The sequence below is a fragment of the Sinocyclocheilus rhinocerous genome, unplaced genomic scaffold (genome assembly GCF_001515625.1).
Source record: "Sinocyclocheilus rhinocerous isolate Xijiao unplaced genomic scaffold, SAMN03320098_v1.1 scaffold1053, whole genome shotgun sequence".
NCBI lineage: Eukaryota > Metazoa > Chordata > Actinopteri > Cypriniformes > Cyprinidae > Sinocyclocheilus > Sinocyclocheilus rhinocerous.
In genome coordinates, this window is record NW_015638958.1 from 1,222,043 (window position 1) to 1,246,879 (window position 24,837).

General features: G+C 35.8%; 3 protein-coding genes across 5 annotated transcripts in view; 1 reads left to right on the forward strand and 2 right to left on the reverse strand.

Annotated features, from left to right (window-relative positions):
• The first annotated feature begins 317 nt into the window (after positions 1-317).
• Positions 318-16,508, forward strand: cdhr2 (cadherin related family member 2). Of its 3 annotated transcripts, XM_016565703.1 has the most exons (32): positions 323-550; positions 938-1,003; positions 1,249-1,314; positions 1,415-1,554; positions 1,726-1,779; positions 1,861-1,950; positions 3,183-3,272; positions 3,357-3,479; positions 3,706-3,852; positions 4,182-4,257; positions 4,500-4,618; positions 4,808-5,032; positions 5,136-5,291; positions 5,479-5,637; positions 5,789-5,850; positions 5,987-6,230; positions 6,487-6,726; positions 6,910-6,982; positions 7,124-7,326; positions 9,803-10,184; positions 10,661-10,732; positions 10,842-10,891; positions 11,016-11,173; positions 11,302-11,398; positions 11,484-11,572; positions 11,730-11,795; positions 12,961-13,108; positions 13,218-13,339; positions 13,785-13,898; positions 14,006-14,089; positions 15,377-15,440; positions 16,004-16,508. In XM_016565703.1, the coding sequence occupies exons 2-32, from the start codon at positions 952-954 to the stop codon at positions 16,154-16,156; spliced, it is 3,918 nt and encodes a 1,305-aa protein (XP_016421189.1). In that variant the 5' UTR covers positions 323-550; positions 938-951; the 3' UTR covers positions 16,157-16,508. The 3 variants fall into 3 exon arrangements, with proteins under 3 accessions (XP_016421191.1, XP_016421189.1, XP_016421190.1); XM_016565705.1 differs by lacking the exon at positions 15,377-15,440 and having other exon boundaries at positions 318-550; positions 16,004-16,041; XM_016565704.1 differs by lacking the exons at positions 9,803-10,184; positions 10,661-10,732; positions 10,842-10,891; ... (2 more) ...; positions 11,484-11,572; positions 11,730-11,795 and adding exons at positions 8,185-8,256; positions 8,366-8,415; positions 8,540-8,697; ... (1 more) ...; positions 9,008-9,096; positions 9,254-9,319 and having other exon boundaries at positions 7,124-7,708.
• Positions 16,509-17,257: 749 nt separating this feature from the next.
• On the reverse strand, positions 17,258-19,743 carry LOC107750354 (G protein-regulated inducer of neurite outgrowth 1-like). Its single transcript, XM_016565706.1, has 2 exons — positions 19,695-19,743; positions 17,258-19,241 (listed from the first exon to the last, which is right to left on the reverse strand). The coding sequence occupies exon 2, from the start codon at positions 19,155-19,157 to the stop codon at positions 17,622-17,624; it is 1,536 nt and encodes a 511-aa protein (XP_016421192.1). The 5' UTR covers positions 19,158-19,241; positions 19,695-19,743; the 3' UTR covers positions 17,258-17,621.
• A 4,651-nt stretch (positions 19,744-24,394) lies between these two features.
• The window catches only part of LOC107750355 (beta-synuclein-like), a 15,702-nt gene continuing 15,259 nt past the window's right edge, over positions 24,395-24,837 (reverse strand). Inside the window, exon 7 of the transcript XR_001641133.1 lies at positions 24,395-24,534. The gene's annotated coding sequence lies outside the window, so the exon portion shown is untranslated. The remainder of the gene's footprint in view (positions 24,535-24,837) is intronic.

A 24,837-nucleotide genomic window follows, 5' to 3' on the forward strand; every position in this document is an offset into this window, starting at 1 on the left:
TAAACTCCATGCCTTTGTCAAGTGGTTTCTTAGCTTTTATGATCTCATCTAATCAGGTATAATAAATCTTTTCTTTTCTTTTTTTTCCATTTTTCATTTTATAATTAGGAAAAATAAACATATCTTTAACCCTAGTTCTATCCATGTTATTTCTGTGTTCTCTATTCCAGTCTCCATTAATCTTGTGTCTTTTGAGTTTGCTCAGGAGTTGCTGAATGAATTTGTGAATTGGCCGGATTATTCTGGACATAATCTGTTGTGACATTTGTTTGCCTACCCACACTTGTTGTTCTGCTAAACCATTCTCTGAACACTGTTTTAGGATCTGATTTTGTGGTGCCACTAAGCAGCTTTGTCGTCTACCTACAGGGTGAGAAGACTGTATTGAGCATGCAGTCTTTTCTCCGCTGCAACGTTAAAGATTAACGTTTACAACTAAAGGACAGTAATAGCCAGTGATGCACTAGCCAAAGGTCTCATATATTATATATTGTTCCCTCATTTGAAGAACGCCACTTGTTGGAATAGTACAAAGAGCAGACTGGGCACGGTAAGTCTTCATCAGCCTTATATCATGTTCGACTTAGTGACTGCATGTAGATCAAGAGCCTATACCCAGATTAATCTTTACTTTTTGGAGATTATTCTTTTGTGAATGATAGGTTTGTAAATTTTGATTGTAGACATTGATGACATTCAACCATTCCAGGGCTTGAAAAAAAAATAAGGCAGATTGATTTGATACTATTAATTATTGTTCCAAATTGCAGCATTGGATTGATCTTTCTTTTCTAGATTTGTGTCCATGTGTGTTTCATAACATTTGAAAAAAATAAACCATTATAGTAAAGTTATCAGTGTTTTATCACCTAATTTTGGAGGTGGAAATGTTCTGCATGTAATGGTGATTTTGTGTTCTGTTTCTTTGATATTTCAGCTTTACAGACAAACATGGGGAAGATGGGGAAACCTTTACTTCTCCTTTTTGCTTTTTTAGCTTCTTGTGAGTATCTGAGAATTAGTCAGTGTCCATATCATCGATCAAAAGTTGTGGCTTGTTACACTGTACTAGCTCAAAGTCCAAATCCAATAATGGTACAGTCTTAAGTGGACAGCAGCCAATGGAATTAAGCTTTACTGTCATTTACAGAGGAGAATTCACAAATGTATTTAGTTTTAAATAAGAGTTTTGTCTTAGAATTGCTTTCTTTTGACTCACATGCTGGTTCATGTTTGTGTTTTCTGCAGCGTACTGTAATTCTGTCCCTGCGATTAACATGGCTGTAGTAGATGTGAGAGAAGATCGTCCAGTAGGTCTGTACATCAGCCCAAATTTCAGTCTCAACTATATGCTCAATCCCATATTGCATTTATGATATGCATGAATTTTCCTAATTATGCATTTCCCCGGCAGGTGAATTTGCGTTTCAAATCGAAGCATCTGATCCAGATGGTGACCCTCTAACATATGGTATCACTGGGACATACTCTAGTCATTTTGAAGTCAACAGGGAGACTGGTGAAGTCACAATGAAGAGTATGCTGGACAGAGAGGTATTTTGTTGGGATTTTAAAAGTCTGCCTTCTATTCTTGAATTGAGAAGAAGGAACAACAGTTGGAAATTATGAATTTTAAATCATTTCCACAACAATTTGTATTACAGTTACTCTACATAATAGATAGTCGGTTAACTTTGTGTATGTTTATGTGTTTTATTTTTTCAGACAAAAGACCTCTTAAACATAGAGGTTGTGGTGAATGATGGCGTTCATGCGGATGTAAGTTGGATCTACTGGATGTATTACCATGCTCAGAAAATTAACTCTCCTGAGTCCTAACATGTCTTTCTGTCATTGTAGGTGACAAAAACCGTTTATATTGCTGTTTTAGATGCTAATGATAATGCTCCAGTATTCCAAAATCTGCCCTACAGTGAAGAGGTTCCAGAGGTGAGTGAGCCTGTTATCATTAAGGATGTAAATATGGATTCTGTAACTGCTCAACACCTTACAGTTGTTACACTAAAGGAATAATTCACCTAAACCCAATAATTGTGTTGTTTACTCACCTCCTGTCTTTCAGAACAGGGCTTTTGCTAAGGCTCAGTTTTTTTTAAAGAAGTAAAAATGGCACATGAATGACAAAATAGGCTATATATGGCATTGTATTTATTTGATTTCCCCAGAAATATAGACTAACTTTACAAGGTCACACTGTAAACTCTGCATAGTTGTTAGCATAGACGTTAGACATAGGATCTCTATTTCACCAAACAGTTTTATTATTAGGCCTAATCAGCTGAAACCTTCTGATTGACAATAGCCCACCTATTGGCTGAATAAGGTACTGTTTTAAAAACGCGGCGCTCATGCGACAGGGGAAAAAAAGCAAAACAGCGAGTCGCCAAAAAAATAAATAATAAAAATAATAAAAAAATAAAAAAATAAAGCAGCGAGTCTGTTTAATGATCATTGAGTCAGTGTGTTGAACTTGAGAACTGTAGCCTATCTGTCTGCTATGTAAATGAGTCATTATTTTGTGAACTGGATCTGGTTGATCCATGATTCAGTCATAAATCCTGTTCTCCAGTCAGGTTAACTGACTCAATGATCTGATTGCAGAGGTTTAAAAATAAAAAAAGAAAGAAACTTCCTTTGAATGTAGAACTTAAATCTAGTTGTTTTTTTCTTCTTTTTTTCACACAAAGCTATCGTATGGCATGGCAGAATACAGACTTGGACTATAACGCACAAGTCATACTTTTTATGGGTGCTATTGTGTCCCTTTTGAAGATTGAAAGTTTCGATTTCCATTCACTGTAATTGCATTAAAAAAAAGTAACAAGTGCGTTGTTGTACAAAATTCTACGTCTTACGGAAGAAAGGAACAAATGGCTTTAGGACAACATGAATAATATGAGTAAATGGGTTATTTTGGGTGAACTAATCATTTAAGAGGCGTTAAGATCTACAAGCTGTGATGAATGCAATGATCCTGTGTGAATGTGAGCTTGGTTAATTCTGTCTGTAATCTGCTCCCATTTAACTTTATACTCTCAGTCTGAGCGGTTTAGCACAGAGAACGCTTCAAGAAGTGACAGTGTGTGTGTGTGTTTGTTTATTTTTTCAGGATAGTTTGAGTTGTTTCTTCACATTTATTTATTTCTTATTCCCTCCTACAGAATGAACCTGTTGGCAGTACACTGTTCACAGCAAACGCCATTGATAGGGATTCTGGCATGGCTTCTATTGTGACTTACAAAATTGATCATGTATGTTCCCTTCATGTCATAAATTACATTTTCACATTGACATCTCACTTTAATTGTATTCATAATACAGTACGTTTGTCTTAGGTGGCACCAAATGAAGGGACTAGCCTATTTTCAATATCTGAGACTTCTGGAATTGTTGTCCTGGAGGGAACTTTGAGCTTCACTGACAAAAGTCCTTTCTATCAGATACAAGTGATTGCATCTGTGAGTATTTATTTATGAAGTAATCATATTCAGATAAGCAATGGGCTGCTTTTTGAATGAGGGAAAATATCTGTGTGGAATGGGATGTACAATTAAAAATATATGCATAAAAACATTGCAGTATTTCATTACTTAAAAAAAAAAAAAAAAAAGCAAAAAGAAATCTAAAAATCTACAAACAACCCATTTACTGTGTAATTTTCTAAGTGTTCATTGGTTTCGCCAGGATGGTGGTGGGCCACTGAATGATCAAGAAAACGTGGTTCAATCCTCATCAACATTTGCATTCATTACGGTTAAGGATATGCCAAATCTCGACCCACAGTTTCTGAATTTACCAAACCTTGCTGCTATTGACGAGAATTCAGCTGTGGTGAGTGGTGCATTTTTCTTTTCTTTTTTTAAATTAATTTTGAATTGCCCTACTTTTCTCCTGGCGAGTCACAATGCAAAAACCAATGCTAAATGATACAAATATTTTATATTTTAGCTTTTTATATATATTTTAGTTTATTGTAATATTAATACATTTCAGTATTTCTTTTTAAGGATATAGTGTAACTTTGTAAACTAAACAGTTTTGGTACTGTGGTATACTGTTTGGGCATCGCTTGGTGTCAAATGTAAAATATATATAATATATAAAAATATATATATAATGACCTCTCACCTTTGAATCTCTCTCTGTACGCTCCATCTCAGGATACGTCAATCTTTACTGTGAGAGCCAGAGATCCAGACACTGGGGTCAATGACCAGATCCTCTACAGTATTGAAAGTCAGTCAATTGGAAATTTTATTTTAACATTACTCTTTGTAATGTTTACAATTGTAAACATAGTCTCTAAAATCTCAAAAGTCATAATCAATTCACTTTGTCACCAATGTTTAGGATATAGTAAGTAATATTCGGCTGGTCATGTGATCTTAATGTGGCAGCCACCATGAGAAGAGACCACTCTTATGTAGAATAAAACTACTTTTTCTAGGCCACTTATGCCTTTTTGTCCTGTTGCACAGGTACTAATGCACCAGACCTGTTCCAAATCGATGACGTGACTGGTCAAATATCTATCAAAACTGTATTTGACCGTGAAAAATTACTGGATATAGATGCTGTTGTAATTTTGCAAATAAAGGTGAGTTTACTGAATTTAATTGTATCCTGTTATTATGATATCAGATTGATTACAATTTAACGGCAATGATATTTGGCGGCAAACCAATGTCACTGTGTACTTTTAACTTATGTAGTAACTATCATAATCTATGAATTTTATGAATGTTACTTGATTTTTTCCCCCTGATTTTTTCTTCCTGTACTTCAGGCAAGTGAAACAAATCTTAATGTGGATGGAATTATTGCAAGCACAGTAGTAGAACTACAGATTTCTATTGGAGATTTGAATGACAATGGCCCTGAATTTTATGAGTGTGAAGGTGAAACTGAAAGCTGCACACAGAAAAACAGCTTCATAGGCCAAGTTGATGAGCATTCATCTGCAGGACTGTCAGTAAATGAACTAAATATTAGAGTCAGAGATCCAGACCAGGTCTGTAGTTACAATATTTGCATGGTTTCTTCTGAGGAGATTTTTTTATGATGATTAAGTTTTTTTCCCCCATGTGTTGATGATTAACTTATTTATGATCCAGGGGCAAAACAGCAGGTTCAATCTCCGTCTTGAGGGACCTGATAAGGATGCGTTCGCTGTCAGTCCCAGCACTGGGGTGGGAGAAAGTTTTGTACAAGTGATAATAAAAGATCCATCTGCTGTTGATTATGAGAAGAATACAGTAATGTCTGTTCAGGTTTGTATATTTGGGTGTGTCTCTGGAGATTTACACACGTTAACCGGTCCAGTAGTTTGGACAATGCCAAAATTATCCTATCTATCTATCTATCTATCTATCTATCTAGAAAACTTGTTTGAAACCTTTTTGCAGTAGACAAAATTATAATCAAAAGCATTTTTAATACTTTGTTATATCTCACCAGATTATTGCTGAAGATGCTAGTGCAGACTTCACCTCTACGGCCTCTGTCATCATTAACATCAATGATGTAAATGACAACTTTCCTGAGTTTGAGGAGGATGCTTATGAGTTTTCTGTTGATGAACACTGTGATGATGGAACTGTTGTGGGCATCATTACTGTAAGCAAAATATCTTCTATTTGCTCACTTTTCCTTTTCGTGGTGACTAAACAATACAGACACAATCTGTATTGTTAAAAGCACTATATAAATAAAGGTGACTTGACTAAGATTGATTGATCTGACACTCACTAATGTTCTGGTTTGACAGGCAACAGATGAAGATGCCTTGGATGAAGGCAAACTCACTTACAAATTGATGCCCGAAAACATGTATGTTGAATATTCAGTCTGCTATCATTTGGTTAGGACAAAATTACTCAGTTAGTTAGTCATTGCAAGTTTGCCATAAAAAGACCTAAGATGTAATTTTCTCTCCATCCCCCCACCCCCCCAAAATTAACATCAGGCGGGAGTTTTTCGATGTTCTTCCAGAATCTGGAACTATCTTCGTAAAAAACGGACAGCTTCTTGACAGAGAAGGCACCAATTCCTACTCACCCACCCTGCAGGCCATAGATTCAGATGGCAAGATTGGTACCACTGTTGTGATGATCAACATTCTGGATATTAATGATCAGACACCAGAAATGAACAGAGAAGTTTATGAGGCCTATGTACAAGAGAACCAAATGTTAGAGCTTACAATCCAGGTAACTTTATGGATGTAATAGTGATTGAGAAAGCACCATAGACATCTGAAATGATGAAGAGAGATTGTGTGAATGCTTTGCATGCCACTCTTACTCATGTAAGTAGTAGAGCATGGTGCTGGCAACACCTAGGTCGTGGACTTGATTTTCAGGGAACACAGAAAAAACTGTATACCTTAAGTTCACTGTGAGTTGCTTTGCCAAGTAAATAAATGTAACGGAAGTATCTATGTCTCTAATTATTTATCTTTGATAGGCTAGAGACGGAGACGACCCAGGTACACCAAACAGCAAAATCCAGTATCACATTGACGACAGCCCGTTCAGTAGTAACTTTACCATAGACAAAGACACTGGTTTGCTTAAAAACAGTGGTCTATTGGACCGTGAGGCTATTGACCTTGCCCCAGATGGTGTGATTGAGTTGGTGGTGATCGCTTCAGATATGGGCACACCATCCCTGTCCTCCACAGCCAAAGTGACCATCAACATTGGGGTGAGATGCAGCATTTTTATAGCTACAGATTAATTTTAAGACCACTTATTGATGTCTTCGCAATTATATGTATACATTTAAATGTATATAAATGTGCATATATTTATTTAAATCGATTTAGACATATATTTAAGTATAATTCATTAACTTAAGTAACTAATTTTTTCTTTCTATTTTTCCCAGGATGAAAATGACAATTCTCCAAGGTACCTTGATCCTGCTCCCTACGAATTTAAAGTAAAGGAAAGTGAAAGGGGCAAGTAACTTGTGCTTTTTCTGAACAAATTTCAGTATGATTTTAAGTAATTGTTTAGTACATTTCCAGAACTGTATAATTATTTTTTTTTAAATATGAACATTTTGCAAAAACTGACAACTTTTTGTCCCCCCTCTATAGGCATATGGGTTGGCTCTTTGCGGGCTCACGATGCCGACCAATCAGACTTCAATAACCGTATCTTCTTTAGCATTACTGATGGCAGTTTTGGAAGTTTCATATTATTTTCTGAGGCCATCAGTGGAGGTTACAGGGGAAACATCACTGTTGATCCTGCTGTTGAGCTGGACTACGAAAGTGAACGGAAGACATACGATCTAATGGTAGAGGCCTCAGACTTGGGTCAGCAAAAGGTTAAGACTACAGTCAAAGTAATAGTGGTTGATGTGAACGACACTCCGCCTGAATTCCCATCCGACATGGTCCTGAATGTAAAAGAGAACAGCACCTTGTCAATGCCTCTGGGCACAATCAAAGGCAAAGATGTGGACACTGAACACTTTCTAGAATATGAGCTTGATTCTACTGAATGCCAGTGCAATGGCAGCAGAGGTCCATGTCCCGAAGAGTGGTTCAAAGTTGAGCTTAACGGTGAAGTAATAACTAATACCATCTATGTTATTGACTACGAGAAATGTGATAAAGTGTTCTTGAATGCCAAGGTGGTGGATGTTTTAACTGAGAAGAGGAGTGACAGTACTGAAGGTGCGTTCTATTGCTTCATATGGTCCATTAAAAAGTGCTTTCTTCATTTCTTTCATTGTATGTTCTGTTGTTAAAGGCATAGCTCATCCCAAAAATGTTCCAATTCATATAATTTTCTTTCGTGAATGGAGCACAACAGGTGTTTCTTTTTTTTTTATAAAAAAAAATGGGACGGTCCTTTCCAATTACAATTTTACATTTCTGGACACATATAGTCAAACACAATCATTTATGTGACAAGCATTAGGTATAAGTGATTTCACATTTGAATTGAACACTTAAAAAATGAAGAAAAACACAGGACATGAGGATGAATTGTTATTTTTAGGTGCACAATTCCTTTAACTTTAATGTATCTCATTGAGATTTGTTTTGTATTTTCCCATTTCCTCACTCACATTAACCAGTACCTTTAATCATTTTGGTCTTTATTGAGTGCACTGAATATTAATAAAATATTGTTCGCTTGCTTGTAGGAGTTGTCACTATTAATATTGTGGATATCAATGACAACGCCCCAGAATTTGTCGTCTTGCAGGACTTCTATGGTAAACAAAAATTATATTTAAAAAACAAAAAAAAACTAAGAAATGATTGTCATATAAGCAAATGTATATTGTTTATGCAAAAAGTTTTAACATATTTCTGTTTCTCTAGTTGTAGTCATTGAGAAAGTTGAGGTGGGCTCATCTGTCGGCAGAGTTTATGTAAGTGTGATAGTTTACTTATTGACAATTTGAGGTCATTTGAGTACTTTTTTATGTTACAATATAATGTCTTTGAATCTCCATAAAGTATTTTCCCGGGTTTGTTTCCTCTTACCATTTTAAGGCCACAGACAGAGACACAGGAGAGAACAAGAAAACCAAATTTGAAGTTACCAAGGTGGACTTTGTCGGCAGTGAAGGGAGTTCCTCAGAGAGTTTGTTTCTCTACGCTGACTCTGCTGATCAGGAAGATGCTGATGGAAGGTTCAGTGCACATATAAGGTGAGAAATTAAAATTCCTAACCTGTTTGTAACTCACAAATCAGAAGAAATAGAAACTACTCAATTGGCAACAGTCAAAATGAACTAAACTGGAGGTAAACAAGCAAATGTCTCTTCATAATGTCCAGGTCCCAGAAGGCAATGGATAATAATAAAAGAGGAAAGTTCATAGTGCAGGTGAAGGCGTTTAACCCTGATGATCTCAGTTCCACCTCTGTGGTTGAGGTAAGACATTCTCACCCCTACAATTTATTATTCATTCATTCTGTCTTGTTTATTTTGGTCATTTTCTAATTGCGTTGTTTTGCAGCTTCTCACAGTTGACAGCTCCTACAGAGTCAGTCTCAGATTTAGTGCATCTGTGTCTGAAGTCAATGAGAATTTGCCTCACATCAGAGCGTAAGAGATGCTGTTTAAGATTGATTTGAATCTATTGATTTGTGAAGAAGTGTTATTTTAAAGGACACTTGGAGTATGATTCATTATTATTATTTATTTGATGCTTTTTTAAAATTCAGGTCAAAAGGAGTAAATGTGTTTGATATTTTTTTTACAGGATTCTGATAAGTGCTACAAAAGCAACAGTTGAATTCTTCAATGTGTTTAGTGAGACAGTTACCCGGTAAGCTTCAATCACCCACGTCCCCACGTATACATATACATACACATACAGAAAACTAAACTGAATCTCACCAAACTCATGTAAACCTGAAATATCTGGATTTTTTCCCCCCTGTTATAATATGTATAATCCAGCAGGTGGCATATGCATCATAGACTAAATCCAAGTCCGTTTGTATTTTCTCTCCCAAAGAGACTCAAAATTCCCTGTAGATTTCCTGTCTTGTCAGTACTACTGTTATTAAGCAAACATTCCCTTTATATGGCATAATTACAGAAAATTCTGGATTTAAGCTGCAAGAGACCAGCAAAACTTTATCTACACTGTAAAGAAATTCCATCTATTTCAATTCAAAAGTCAGCAACTGAACTTAAGTTTTTAAGTTTAATAAGTTTAATCGTATAAGTCATTTTAACTTAAATGATATTAAACTGACTCTTAAAAAATCAAGTTGAATTTGTTGAATTTCCATACGATCTAATGGTAGAGGCCTCAGACTTGGGTCAGCAAAAGGTTAAGACTACAGTCAAAGTAATAGTGGTTGATGTGAACGACACTCCGCCTGAATTCCCATCCGACATGGTCCTGAATGTAAAAGAGAACAGCACCTTGTCAATGCCTCTGGGCACAATCAAAGGCAAAGATGTGGACACTGAACACTTTCTAGAATATGAGCTTGATTCTACTGAATGCCAGTGCAATGGCAGCAGAGGTCCATGTCCCGAAGAGTGGTTCAAAGTTGAGCTTAACGGTGAAGTAATAACTAATACCATCTATGTTATTGACTACGAGAAATGTGATAAAGTGTTCTTGAATGCCAAGGTGGTGGATGTTTTAACTGAGAAGAGGAGTGACAGTACTGAAGGTGCGTTCTATTGCTTCATATGGTCCATTAAAAAGTGCTTTCTTCATTTCTTTCATTGTATGTTCTGTTGTTAAAGGCATAGCTCATCCCAAAAATGTTCCAATTCATATAATTTTCTTTCGTGAATGGAGCACAACAGGTGTTTCTTTTTTTTTTATAAAAAAAAATGGGACGGTCCTTTCCAATTACAATTTTACATTTCTGGACACATATAGTCAAACACAATCATTTATGTGACAAGCATTAGGTATAAGTGATTTCACATTTGAATTGAACACTTAAAAAATGAAGAAAAACACAGGACATGAGGATGAATTGTTATTTTTAGGTGCACAATTCCTTTAACTTTAATGTATCTCATTGAGATTTGTTTTGTATTTTCCCATTTCCTCACTCACATTAACCAGTACCTTTAATCATTTTGGTCTTTATTGAGTGCACTGAATATTAATAAAATATTGTTCGCTTGCTTGTAGGAGTTGTCACTATTAATATTGTGGATATCAATGACAACGCCCCAGAATTTGTCGTCTTGCAGGACTTCTATGGTAAACAAAAATTATATTTAAAAAACAAAAAAAAACTAAGAAATGATTGTCATATAAGCAAATGTATATTGTTTATGCAAAAAGTTTTAACATATTTCTGTTTCTCTAGTTGTAGTCATTGAGAAAGTTGAGGTGGGCTCATCTGTCGGCAGAGTTTATGTAAGTGTGATAGTTTACTTATTGACAATTTGAGGTCATTTGAGGACTTTTTTATGTTACAATATAATGTCTTTGAATCTCGATAAAGTATTTTCCCGGGTTTGTTTCCTCTTACCATTTTAAGGCCACAGACAGAGACACAGGAGAGAACAAGAAAACCAAATTTGAAGTTACCAAGGTGGACTTTGTCGGCAGTGAAGGGAGTTCCTCAGAGAGTTTGTTTCTCTACGCTGACTCTGCTGATCAGGAAGATGCTGATGGAAGGTTCAGTGCACATATAAGGTGAGAAATTAAAATTCCTAACCTGTTTGTAACTCACAAATCAGAAGAAATAGAAACTACTCAATTGGCAACAGTCAAAATGAACTAAACTGGAGGTAAACAAGCAAATGTCTCTTCATAATGTCCAGGTCCCAGAAGGCAATGGATAATAATAAAAGAGGAAAGTTCATAGTGCAGGTGAAGGCGTTTAACCCTGATGATCTCAGTTCCACCTCTGTGGTTGAGGTAAGACATTCTCACCCCTACAATTTATTATTCATTCATTCTGTCTTGTTTATTTTGGTCATTTTCTAATTGCGTTGTTTTGCAGCTTCTCACAGTTGACAGCTCCTACAGAGTCAGTCTCAGATTTAGTGCATCTGTGTCTGAAGTCAATGAGAATTTGCCTCACATCAGAGCGTAAGAGATGCTGTTTAAGATTGATTTGAATCTATTGATTTGTGAAGAAGTGTTATTTTAAAGGACACTTGGAGTATGATTCATTATTATTATTTATTTGATGCTTTTTTAAAATTCAGGTCAAAAGGAGTAAATGTGTTTGATATTTTTTTTACAGGATTCTGATAAGTGCTACAAAAGCAACAGTTGAATTCTTCAATGTGTTTAGTGAGACAGTTACCCGGTAAGCTTCAATCACCCACGTCCCCACGTATACATATACATACACATACAGAAAACTAAACTGAATCTCACCAAACTCATGTAAACCTGAAATATCTGGATTTTTTCCCCCCTGTTATAATATGTATAATCCAGCAGGTGGCATATGCATCATAGACTAAATCCAAGTCCGTTTGTATTTTCTCTCCCAAAGAGACTCAAAATTCCCTGTAGATTTCCTGTCTTGTCAGTACTACTGTTATTAAGCAAACATTCCCTTTATATGGCATAATTACAGAAAATTCTGGATTTAAGCTGCAAGAGACCAGCAAAACTTTATCTACACTGTAAAGAAATTCCATCTATTTCAATTCAAAAGTCAGCAACTGAACTTAAGTTTTTAAGTTTAATCAGCTTAGACGTATAAGTCATTTTAACTTAAATGATATTAAACTGACTCTTAAAAAATCAAGTTGAATTTCATGTAACTTATAAAAACTTAAATAAAAAATTATTTTGATGAGTTTATGTAAAAACATAAGCTGCCATGACTCACTGACACTGATTATATCGGTTTTTACAGTGTATTTACACTATATTTCTATTACTGCTCAAGGGACCCCAAAATTGTCCGAATTTACTCCCCCAAACCTGTATAACTTTATTTCCTCTGTGGAATATAAAAGGAGACATTTAAAAAAATATTCAGTGTTGTTATTGTTAACTAAAACTATATAAAAAAATTTAATACATTATTTAAAATACATTTAAATTTGCATTGTGTTTATGCATATATCAGATGCTTTTATCCAAAGCGACTTACAAAAGAGGGAAAAAAATGCTTTGTAATATACAATGCCAGATTTATTTGACAACCAGATTAGGAATAAGTACATAAATATTAGATGAAAACCTTAAAAATGACTTTAAAAATGAAAATCAGGAATGTTGCCTTGGCAACTAACTGAAATAAAATAAGCTGAAGATTAATTATTATTAATTAGCTGAAGATTGAAATTAATTAAAGCTAAATTAAAAATTTTAAAAAGAAACTAATAGAAAAGACAGAAGCACATAACAAAATTACTAAAAGTAAAATGAAAACTTAATATATAAAAATGCTAATTAAATATATAAATAAATGCTATAATAGCATATAAATCATACAAAAATTATGTCATTTGCAGATCTGAAGAGACAACCGTTTTGGAGGCTTATTTTGTGTTCCCAAATGGCACAGCTCTTAACTATGATGCAGTGACCTCAATCCTGAATTCAGAGGAGGTCTATAAGGAATATGGAGCCCAACTAACTCAGCTTGGATTTACTGGCATTGTGAGTGACCAAAAAACAAAGCAAAACAAAACAAAACAAAAACTAAAGTCGTTGTTCAACACATTAAGCTTGACATTTTTTCAAATTTCTTTTTTAATTTCCTTAACAGTCAACAACTGTTACCGAGTCTACAGAAGTGAAGGCAGAGGTATTCATCATGATTGGTTTGATGGCTGCACTGGCGATCGTTCTTGTTGTAACAACCACCTCTCTCGTGTGCATCAGAAGAAAGTAAGAACTACTGAATTACCCATATTGTTTGGTTTGCATGGTGCTCTTGGCACAGCTTATCAGTCTCTGTATTATACCATTCATTTGTATTTCCCTTTTTAAATAATGTGTAATATTTAAAGGTCTAGAATTAGCCACCATGCCTCTGAAGTTGGATGGGAAGGCATTGCAGGTCATGTAGGGTGTATATACTATGAAGTCAACTTGCATGATCCTGCCTGTCAGGCCTGTTCCCAACATCAGGCATGGAGCCAATACAATGGCATTATGGAAGACCCTCTAACCTCAGTCTGGGTCACACACATTATAAATTTGCTAACCAGATTCAGCAGATTTAAAATAGCTCTTCTTGATGTGCACCCACACATATGCACAAGTTTCTTCATCCTGTCTGATGTGTGTCGGATTTGCAACTTATCGCTGCTGGTCTCTTTCTAACCTTTAGTTACAAGAGGAAACTAAAGGCAGCCAAAGCCATGAATTCAGCAGCCTCAGTGGTCATAAAGAATCAGAAGACCGGCCCTGTTGTTCCTGGAACCAACAAATACACCAAAGAAGGGTAAGACAGACATCATGGGCTGCCTAAAATGTTGACCCATTGTATAATTTTGAACAGGAATTCAGCAGCAGGCTGGTGTGTGAGATTGTCTGATATGTATTCCACAGAGCAAACCCAGTGCTGAATATGAATATTGACACGGCTACAGACCTAGGCTTTGATGAAGATGGCTCCAGCGCAGACAGAGAGAGGTATCATGACTGTACACTATAAACACTATTGAAAAGAAATTATGAAAAGATGTTCATACTGTTGTACTGCTCAGTCCATTAATGAAGATTTTATAGACTCACCAACAAACATGTCTCATTTGATATCGTCACTGTCATTCTATTTTAAAACTGTGCTAAATTACCAAATGTATTGAATTACTAGGATATCAATTTATTAAAATGGCAGTTTGGGGTCAGTAAGATTTTGAAAAAAGGGGTTTGAAAGAAGTTTTTGAAAGAAGTGTTTTATGCTTATTTAACATAAACAGTAATACGATTTAAAATAACGTTTTTATTTTTTATAAAATGTAATTTGTTCATGTGACAGCAAAACTGAAGACTGGAGTAATGGCTGCTGAAAATTCAGAGTCACATGATCCTACAGAAATCATTCCTGCATTTGGTGCTCAAGAAATAGTTCTTATTATCATCAGTGTTGAAAACATTTGTGCTACAAAAGAACAGCTTTTATATTCAAATAAAACCTTTTGTAGCATTATAATGTTTTTACTGTCACTTTTGATTAAATTAATATATTCTTGCTGAATAAAAATATTAATTTCTTTAAAAAAAAAGACCTCAAACTTTTGATTTGTTGTGTATAGATCAAGGGGCATGTGACACTTATTATTAATCCTACTAAATTATCAAACACTAAATCAACGGTCCTATTAGTTACATAATGCATCGTAATTGTCTGGTCTTTTCCGGAGGCGGTTTGTGATTTCATGTAATTACATTGGACAGTGAGAGGTAAAATTTGATCTTACTTGCTCTGAAATTACCTAAACAAGATGATATCAGATTGCACATTCAAAAACTGACTTCACTGTAAAAGATGGAAGCCACTGACCTACAATGGAAGTATTTGAAAGCATGTTTATCTTGACATGGAAGCCCACATTCTGCCAATGAACTTAAATGGCTTCTACAAAATCTATTTAAGATACAGTATGCCATATCCATGACAGATAGCATCTGTTTGCACTGATCTGTGGGTAATGGTAGATTATTAGTTTCAGTAGCAGTAGTTTTAGTTAAATGATGTTGTGATGTTGGTGACCCCATATTTCTCAGAATCACACTAAGCTGTACTACATGCTAAATGAAGCATGTTTTTGATTTTATTTCAAGCTACATAACTGGTCCGAAATGTCTCTACTGGGAACATTTTTCCCCATAATGCCCCTCAAGTATTTATACAGAAGAGTGCAACTTTGTGAGATTCTGAATATGTGTGTATGCTGTGTGTTTGTTCTGTTTTAGCCTTGATTCCCTGGACTACAGCATTGATATGACCATGACAGAGAAAGACACTATGCCAATGATGGTAAATGTATTATTAAAATAAAGATAATATACAGTGGGGAGCAAAAGTCTGAGACCACTAGTGAAAGTCAACATAATTTGTGAAACAATGAACTGAAAAAATAACATGAATTGAAGGATTTCTTATCATTTGTCGTGTCACCTTTTTGCTTTAATAACAGCAGCACTCGAGCTGCATGAATTCCATTCCAAGTTTGTGTAAAACTTGATAATCATGTTCTCCAGCATGATTTGAGGCATTCCCGTTGTCACTAATTTGCTTATTTGATTAGTGACAGATCTAAAATATTTCTTATTCCATTTTACTAAAAAAAAAAAAAGTTTTTTAAATTGAAAAACTAAATTAAATTAAATTAAAGAATTAAATTAAATTTTAAACTCAGTCACAGATTTTCAATGTGATGGCAGACATTTGAATTCCACAGTATTTCAAGCATATTTCCAATTTCTCTTATTGTGCAAAAAACATATTTTTCTATAAATGCTGGGGACACAACAGCAGAAAGACTTCATAAGTTCTTTAACTGAGTATGTTTTGAGTACTTATGTTTTGTTGTGCGGTAGGTAATTCAGGAGGAAGAGGAGGAGGATGAAAGGAGTGAATCTCCATACATTGAGCCTCTGGGTGCTGCACTTGCCCAGCGAGAAAAGAGGAGAAGTGCAGACAGTCCCGGTCTCACTTTTGCAAACCCTTCCATAGACACCACTGATCTCTAAGATTCAGTCTCTGACCTCCACCTATTTGCCATTTTTTATATGTGATCCTGCCAAAAAAGGAGAAAAGACTCACAGTATATTCCATTTGGACAAACTTTAACTTTAAAGTTAACCCACTTTAAATCACCAATGCACTTTGAAATGTAAGAGAGAAAAAAAATCTCAGTGCACTAAAAACAAGCAGTAATTCAAACAGTATTTGAAGTTAAATTGTAGGCCTACTTACATTATTCTCTATTATTTTCCATCATTCTTTTTTCATATTCTGAACTTTTGGATTCTCCAATATGTAATACCTGTTCCTTGATTGTATTGTTTTGTCATACAGAAGAATCGAACTCTCTTAAAAAAATATTATTTTCTGTCTCTAAACAAAAAAACTAAGCTGCATCAACAGAAACTAAACTAAAACTGCTTGTGTATCCTGCCAAATATTACCTGGCACTAGTCTGCTAGTTTAAGTCTGAGTCAAATCAAATCAAATCAAATAAAAAAAACTCATATCTTGCTATGCCAGATTGGTGACCAGGGTGTATATATATATCGTAAACTGTCTATATATGGTGTATTGTTATATGTTCTAAGTGCAATCATTCGATAGCATGTTCTGTGAATTAAAAAAAAAATAGTTAGGTATTTTTCTCTAATAAAATTGATCATATTATTAAAGTGAGTCACAAATCAAGTTTGCTTTTCCCTTGTAGACATGATTTAATTTCAAAACTATTCACTTTACAGTTCTCACAACAGTCACAAAACATCACAGGGAATGTAAGGCTTGAAGGTGGGCTTGTTATGGGTGTGCTGAGCTGAACTGAAAATACAAGACAAATCCATTGAATATTTACGAGGTTATAGAAAAGCCAATAGAAAAAGAAGAGTCTGAAACTCAAAGAACACCAAACATTTTACTGTTGAAAAAATCAGAGACATCATCTATTACTTGTTGCCTGAAACACCAAGAATTTCTAGGGTCATTTTTGCCTAATACACAGTACTTGGTACTGGCACTCTATAAATGTATTCTACCGTTCCTTAAATATACAAGATGAATTCATATATACATATTTGAAATATATAAATATTAAAGGTAAAATTATTAGTGTAAAATATTGTAAAAGGGCACTTTAAAAGTGATCCTCACTGACCACAACAACATCAGGGTAGCACGGTCTCGACAGAAGCAAGCAAAAACACACTCAAAGCAACAAAGCTGGTATAGGAGCCATTTTAAAATCAAGAGCGAGGAGAAATCAAGACGACTGTATTTGTGTGCAGTGTATCAAACCAAACCAAAATTGATGATTATCCATATAGGGGCTTCTTGTGACGCAGTGTCAATACAAGTCATTTTCAATGTCTTAAAGGGGCGTATCATCGAACAAAACCCAATCCTGTGCACATCCAAAGTGCACAAAATTTGGAAAGATTGTCTATTAAAATGGTTTGGACCACCATGCCTTCCTTAGTTTTCCTCATCTTGACATGGTCTTGAACAACAACTTGGCCGCCAGATGTTCCTGAACCACTGGCGAAAATTATTCTGCCGACGCCTGCCACTCTGCACCATCTTTTCCTCACTTTGTCCTTTGGCCAGGCTGCTTTCACCAAGGTCTGATGTGGGGGGAGGACTGGAAGGCATCGACATAGATGTTTCGGTTGGGTTTGCTGGCAGAGCATCTGTAGGAGAGGGCAAGGCCAAAGGCTGTTTCTTCTGCTTCTTTACCTGTTTCTCCAGGTGCTTCTGGATGGCCGAGCCCAGCACTGCCACCTCCATCACCGCACCATACACCTCCCAAGTCATTCCCTTTTCGTCCCAGCTCACCTCCTGCACAGGTTCTGGCACTTCTTCTGGTGTCACCCTGATCCGTGGTTCCGGCTCGGGAAAAACCTCAGGTGCGGTCAGAATGATCGGGGTCATAGGAGCAGTGGCGACGGAACGGAATTCCACCTGAGAGCTCACCTGCATCTCGGCATGTTTGGTCTGTGCCGCATCTGTACTACACTTGTTGGCGAGTTTTCCAAAGGTGCTTGGAAAAAGGAACGCTGCGGAGCCCTCTGGAGGAGTCATGGGGCTGGTGGCCACTGACTGGAACATCACCTCCAGGCTAACCTGGGTTTGCACAGTCTGTGTGCGTCCAGGCGACCGAGTCAAGGTGAGTGTTTCTTGCGAAGGCCGTCCGGAATCCTTGGACTCAGTTGATTCGGTTTTCTTCAGTTTTACCTCCACATCTTCAGGCTTTGTGGGCTGATCTTTCAGACTGCAAATGTTCACTCCCATGCCTGTGCTATGTGCATCTGTTTTCTGTGGGGTTCTTGAACCTTTGCTTCCAGAGTTTGTCTCATTGCTACTATCCCCTGGATCTCCAGGCAATCTTGGTTCTTCATTGTTGGTATTCTGCTCAGTTGATTCATGGCTTATGACGCTGGTCTTCTGGACTTGACTGACTTCAATCACATTCGCCACAACGATGGAACCATCGAGACTCTCTTCCTCAGTCACTCCTTCACCTTTACCCGAAGAGACAGTCTCGGGTTCAGCAGGGCAGCTGGAAGTCTTCTGCTCCCCAAACTCCACGTCCTCCTCGTCCTCTAAAGTACAATCATGGTTGGTCACCAATATGGTAATCTCCTGGTCCAGGTTTCGTTGGCCAGATGCCAAGCACATCTTATCTGCTGGTTCCTCTGCTTGGTTAACACTCCTCTCTTGTTTGCATGCTGCCGCAGGTGGTTCATCGCTTTCGACTGCTGTTTGAGTGGAAGATAATTCTTCTTCTAATCGCTGCTCATGTGGAATTGCTGACTTGATCTGATCTGATGTAACCTCTTGGTCAGGTTGCTCCTGGATGCTGCCACAGATCTCCTTTTGGACTGCAGTCCCTGGGTTTTCATCAGTTACGTTGTCGTTCATAAGGGGTGAATAGTCATTGGTGTTTATACTTGTGCTGGTCCCCGAGCCAACTTTCCAAACTTCACTTTCTGTCAGAACAGGACCCTCCATGGGTTCAGAGATGGGTTTGTGTTGATCTGGAAGAGGGGGAGTAGAACGTCTGAGCTTCACGGTCTCACGCCACTGATGGTTTTGCTGGAAAAAAATTCACATAAATGCATTAGTGCATTAATGCAGGTGCAATGAAAAAATGAGCACTTGACATTCATTTATGATGGCACACACACAAAAAGTCACTTTTAATTAATTTCAAATCTGATTGTTTTGTAATGATCTCAGGCACTGAAAAACAATCATGATTTATGTTCTTGAAATAATTATAACATAAAATTACACACAAACTTCAGTCTTACAATACTTACAGGAAGAATAGTATCGATTGCCAATAAACTGATTCCTCTTTTATCCCCCAAAACAGAGATCCAATTATATCATGGCAGCTGTCTGCTTCAGTTCATCCACACACACACACACACACACACAGACAGACACAAAACTTGTTTAAAAAAAAAAAAAGTACCCTCTAAAAACAAAACTACGACGGCACACAGTGAGACCACAATTGAAAAACACCCCAACGACACATACCTCAGTTGCACGACAGATCAAACGCTCTATCCATGTTTTCAAAGATTTCACAGCCAAAGCATATCTTCACACTCCAAGCTCCTCTTTTAGGTGCTGGTAATGAATAGAGGCAGGCTGTAGATGGTTTGTTTTCCAGAAGAATCTCAGTGGATGGATTTCACTGTGGCTGAGAGTACTGAAAGCTTCTGATTTTTAGTTTCCCTGGAAACCAGACTCAACCTGGCAGTGAGTGGTAATGAAATGACAAAGTATCTGTAGCTTTTTAATCAGAAGCTAATGATGGTGATTAAAATCCATGTGTCAAAAAAAACATTTTTTTAAAAAAGTAAAATAAAAAACCCCCAAAAAACAATGCTCTTATGTAATAAAACATCAGATGAAATACATTTACTTTGGCAGACAAGATACTAAAAGGGTGCACCAGTAATGTCTTTGTGAGCTCTGGAACAAAAATTTTTTATACAGTTTAGTTTTTCTTATATAACAGAATCAATATATAGCCTATAGAATGAATTCACATTTTCATCATTTTTTTTTCCACATGAGACAAATAAGCTCGTTGAACGTTGAATGATCTGACATTTTCATCTTTTTTTTTTTCATGAGAGAACAAAATTAGTGTAAAGTGGTGGACGATGTAGGTCAATATACTGCTGCAATTATGTAAAAGACCATCTAATTAATATTCTTTCTGAATTGTATTGAATTGCAGGCTGAATGGTAACTATAACATGGCTTTTTGGATTCATGCATGTGCTCGCACACTGGTCCATTGCACCTCACCATGCCATGGAGTGTGTTTTGGAGAGCTGTATTCTATCGCCTATGTTCTCACCATAAAAATCGAGGGCTTTTGCCAATCGCACGCTCCCACAGAATATTTGTTGCCTAGCAACCAGCCATTTTTTCATGCATCGGCCAATTTTGAGATTTGGGCTTATATATATATATATATATATGTGTGTGTGTGTGTGTGTGTGTGTATGTATGTATATAAATGTTTTTTTTTCTGGCTGATTTACAGTATTTTCTGATTTACAGAGAGATAAAGAGTGGTAAAGACTTTCATATGTCAACAGTGAAAAAAATAATTTTGAGACTGGCTTCATCCAGTGTTCAGATTTTTGTTCTTAAAATGCAAATGAGTGCATATTTGATTATATAATGTCTCATTTGCATATTATATTATTTACACACACACACACACACACACACACACACACACATATATATATAAGTTTCAGAAAACTTGTAATAAAAAATGTTTGCAATTCTCAATGTAATCGGTCTATTAGTTATTTTTTAACCCTATTCACTGGGGATGTCTTGCTTTTAAAAAAAGAGTTTGGGATATTTGTTTCCATTTAATAGCTTAACACACATTCTGGCATCATATGAGGATTTTTCTCAATTTTACATGCCATAAATATAGATTATACTTGCAGCTGCCTGAAATCATACCAAGTCTGTTCAACACCTTAGACAGCACATGCAATAAGGTATTAAGGGCTCAGCAGCTGCTCTTATGGCAGGTTTGACAAAGTTCCTGACACCAAGCATATCTGCTCCTGAACTTTCAGGAATTATTCGACACATTGATTTTAAGGGTGAGAGCAGCTTATTCTCAGCAAGGTTTCCATGCATGAAATGTACAGCGAGTTAATCTATAGGACTAATGCATCCATAATGAAAATGTTAGCTATGCTTGTTACATTCTGAGTACTCTTTATATTTCAACTATATATTGAACTTGATGCCCACTGTAATTCTTTGTTGCAGTTCCTCTGAATTTAACTACACTGGATTGATAAAGACTGATTTTAAGCTGTGGAACACATTTGAAACAGGATGCACAAGTAGGTGAGTAGCAGCCAACATGTGGCAAGTTATTTAAAGGGTTATTGTTCGTAATCAAAAGCATCATCTCTTGACATCCACAGGAATACTGAATAGCAGGATCTGCCCTAAGGCACTTTTGAATGAAAGTTCTGTCACTGTGGTCTCTCTGTGTTATGTTGCCATAGCAGTGACGTGGGAGCTGAGCAAAATGATAATAATAATAGAAGGGGTTTTTACTAAGAAAGTGGACGTGTTCTTGCATACTCTATATCCTCACACCGTATTTCACTAGAATAGAAAAGCATGTAGGATGGCCATAAAGAGACACTGCAGCAGCTGAACGGAATGTATCGTGTATTTTCAAAGCACAAGCATCTTTGAACAGACTTTGGAATATAGGATGATCAACAATTCAACTGAAATTAAATCTTTCTGAAATAATCTGCATTGGAAGTGCAGATGAAATCGAGCTGGTACATTTACAAAGTTGCTAGTACATTTTTTTTTTTACGATTCAGTTCACAAGGTTCAGGTTGAATCTATTCTGATAACAAGGAGTGCCGGATTGTTTGGGCAGTGCAGCATTTATTTGGAACTCAATTTGTGTCCAAAATCCTTAATGGTGTCTGATGCTTTCTCTGCAGCTGTGCCTATAGCAGACTGTGTTTGCCTGGATGCCTCCTCAGCAGCTGTTTGTATATATACACATACACAGAAACAGAGACAGAGACAGAGAGAGAGTTCCTTTAGGGATGTATTTGCATATTCTTCATGGTGCAACATACAAATAAACTGATAGAGATAACAAAAAACAATGCAATCAAACAATTTAGATTAAATACATGAAGACAATGCATACACTAAAATGCATACACTAATATACACTTTAAAAAGTTGTGAAATCATGCACATCCACACTTAAGTGCATCTTTATTTCTGTACAGCTGTATTTAACAGACTCTCTCTCTCACCTGCACTGGTGGTTTCTTTGGAGGACTCTGCCACCTGCTGCACGGCATCTTGCGCTGCCCGAACTGAAATAACATTATCAAACACACTGCTTGTTTTTCACACACATTGACTAAGGTCTCTAAAAAGCAGAATAAAAAATTGTGTTAATGCATGGTGAAATGGACTACACTCACTCACTCACTCAAATAAATAAAAACATAAATAAATGAATAATATTTAATTAAATAGTATATATAGTTTAATTATTTAAATATGCTTTGTCAAGTGTAAAATTAGTTAAATGCCAAAGTGAAGATAGTGTTTCTGCCATTTATCACACTGTATAGTTTAAAACTCAAGTTATATACATATAAACATCACACCTAATATTTACAAATATATTACAACTTGTAATACTATTACATGTACGCTGCAATACAATAAATATTACATCTAAAATGCACAAGTGTAAATATATAAATAATACACTGCAATACAATAAATACTATTACATTTAAAATGCACAAGTGTAAATATATAAATAATACACTGCAATACAATAAATACTATTACATTTAAAATGCACAAGTGTAAATATATAAATAATACACTGCAATACAATAAATACTATTACATTTAAAATGCACAAGTGTAAATATATAAATAATACACTGCAATACAATAAATACTATTACATTTAAAATGCACAAGTGTAAATATATAAATAATAAATTAATTAATTAAAAAGTGTTTTCAGTGATCAAATATTTGGCTCATCTTCAGTCATCTTTCAGTTTTAACATTAATAAATTGGTAATAGTACTTTAAAATTAACTTTAATGGAATAATTCATTTTGAATTCACAATATGTATACAAGTTACTTGATTAGTATTATTATTTACTCATTTACTTGATTTAATTTGATGTAAATTTTGAAAGAAATAAAATCTTAAAAATAGACAACATCTATTTTGTCTATGTAAAACATATTAAAACCAAATCAACTAGCCAAAAAAATAAAAATATGTAATAAATATTATTTTGAAATACAAAATAAAAATATTAATAATTTAAAAACATCAAACAATTCAGCCAATATAAGATAAAATGATGAAGTGTATTTAATGTTAAAATAAATTAAAACGCTTTACTGGACAAAGTTCTTTAAAATCAGTCCATGGCACAATAATAAAAGGCAGACAGCTGTTCCTTCCTAAACTAAAAAATATTTGACCAAATATACAAATGCAAGCCCATATGAGCAGTGTGTAACCATTAGTACCTGCACTGTCAGTGATGCCTTTAGTGGCTGACTGTGTTGTGTTCTTCAGCCCCTCCAGAGACTTCTTAAAGGAAGCCATGATACTGAGCACATACACCCACAGTCCTACCGGCCCGGCGTAAGCGGGACACTGCCAGCGGGGGCCCTTAAATACCCACTGCTGCAGGAGGGCACCGCATTCCCGTGACTGCACATGCTAATCCATCAATGGTGCCTGGCTTATGCAGGTATGCCAGCTACTGAGCCACGGAACCGCACTCATTCTGCTGTGCTCAGCATGTCTGTAGACAGAGCACTGTGTTCTGCTCTGGAGACACAGCCAGACATCCTGTTGATAAGAGTCACTCCCTCCGTTAGTCTCTGTGCGTAATATTTGTCTGGATGCCAAAAGATGGACACATTTAAAATAGATGCATGTCTTTGTATTGTACTGTGTAACAAAACAGCAAACTACAGTAAGTGGTAGATAATTATTATAAGCACTTGTTTTGACATTTTGTTAGTGAATGCCAAAATGTTCTTATGCGTTTATGTATGATTTTTATGTTGTGCTGTAAATCTAGTACATAATAGTGTTGCATAGACTTACCTTTTAGGGAAAGAAAGAAAAAGAGGACTACGCATGGAGATTTTTTGTTTGTTTTCTTTATTTACAGAGGATTCACTTGTCTTGAATGACACAGAAACCTTAATATTGACATTTCCAGCATTGTAAAGCACATATTGACCTGACATCCATAAACTTTTCAAGACACATTTACACTAACCTTAAAATCTCTCTCACACAAACGCATACATACACACAGATACAAATTGCCCAATCCTAACAAATAATCCACTGGAATGATATCACAAGCAACTATAAAGTTACAACGTATAAAACTCTTACTTCAAAAACATTAAAGAAATAGCTTGCTTCAATATTAAATTGAAAATGAAAGTAAAATCCCACAAACAGGCATTGCACACAGCTATATATAATATCATATTTACCCGAAGATATTTTAACCCCCAATATGCTATTGGAAGATATGAAACATCTATTACACATATAGAAATGCAGGTACACA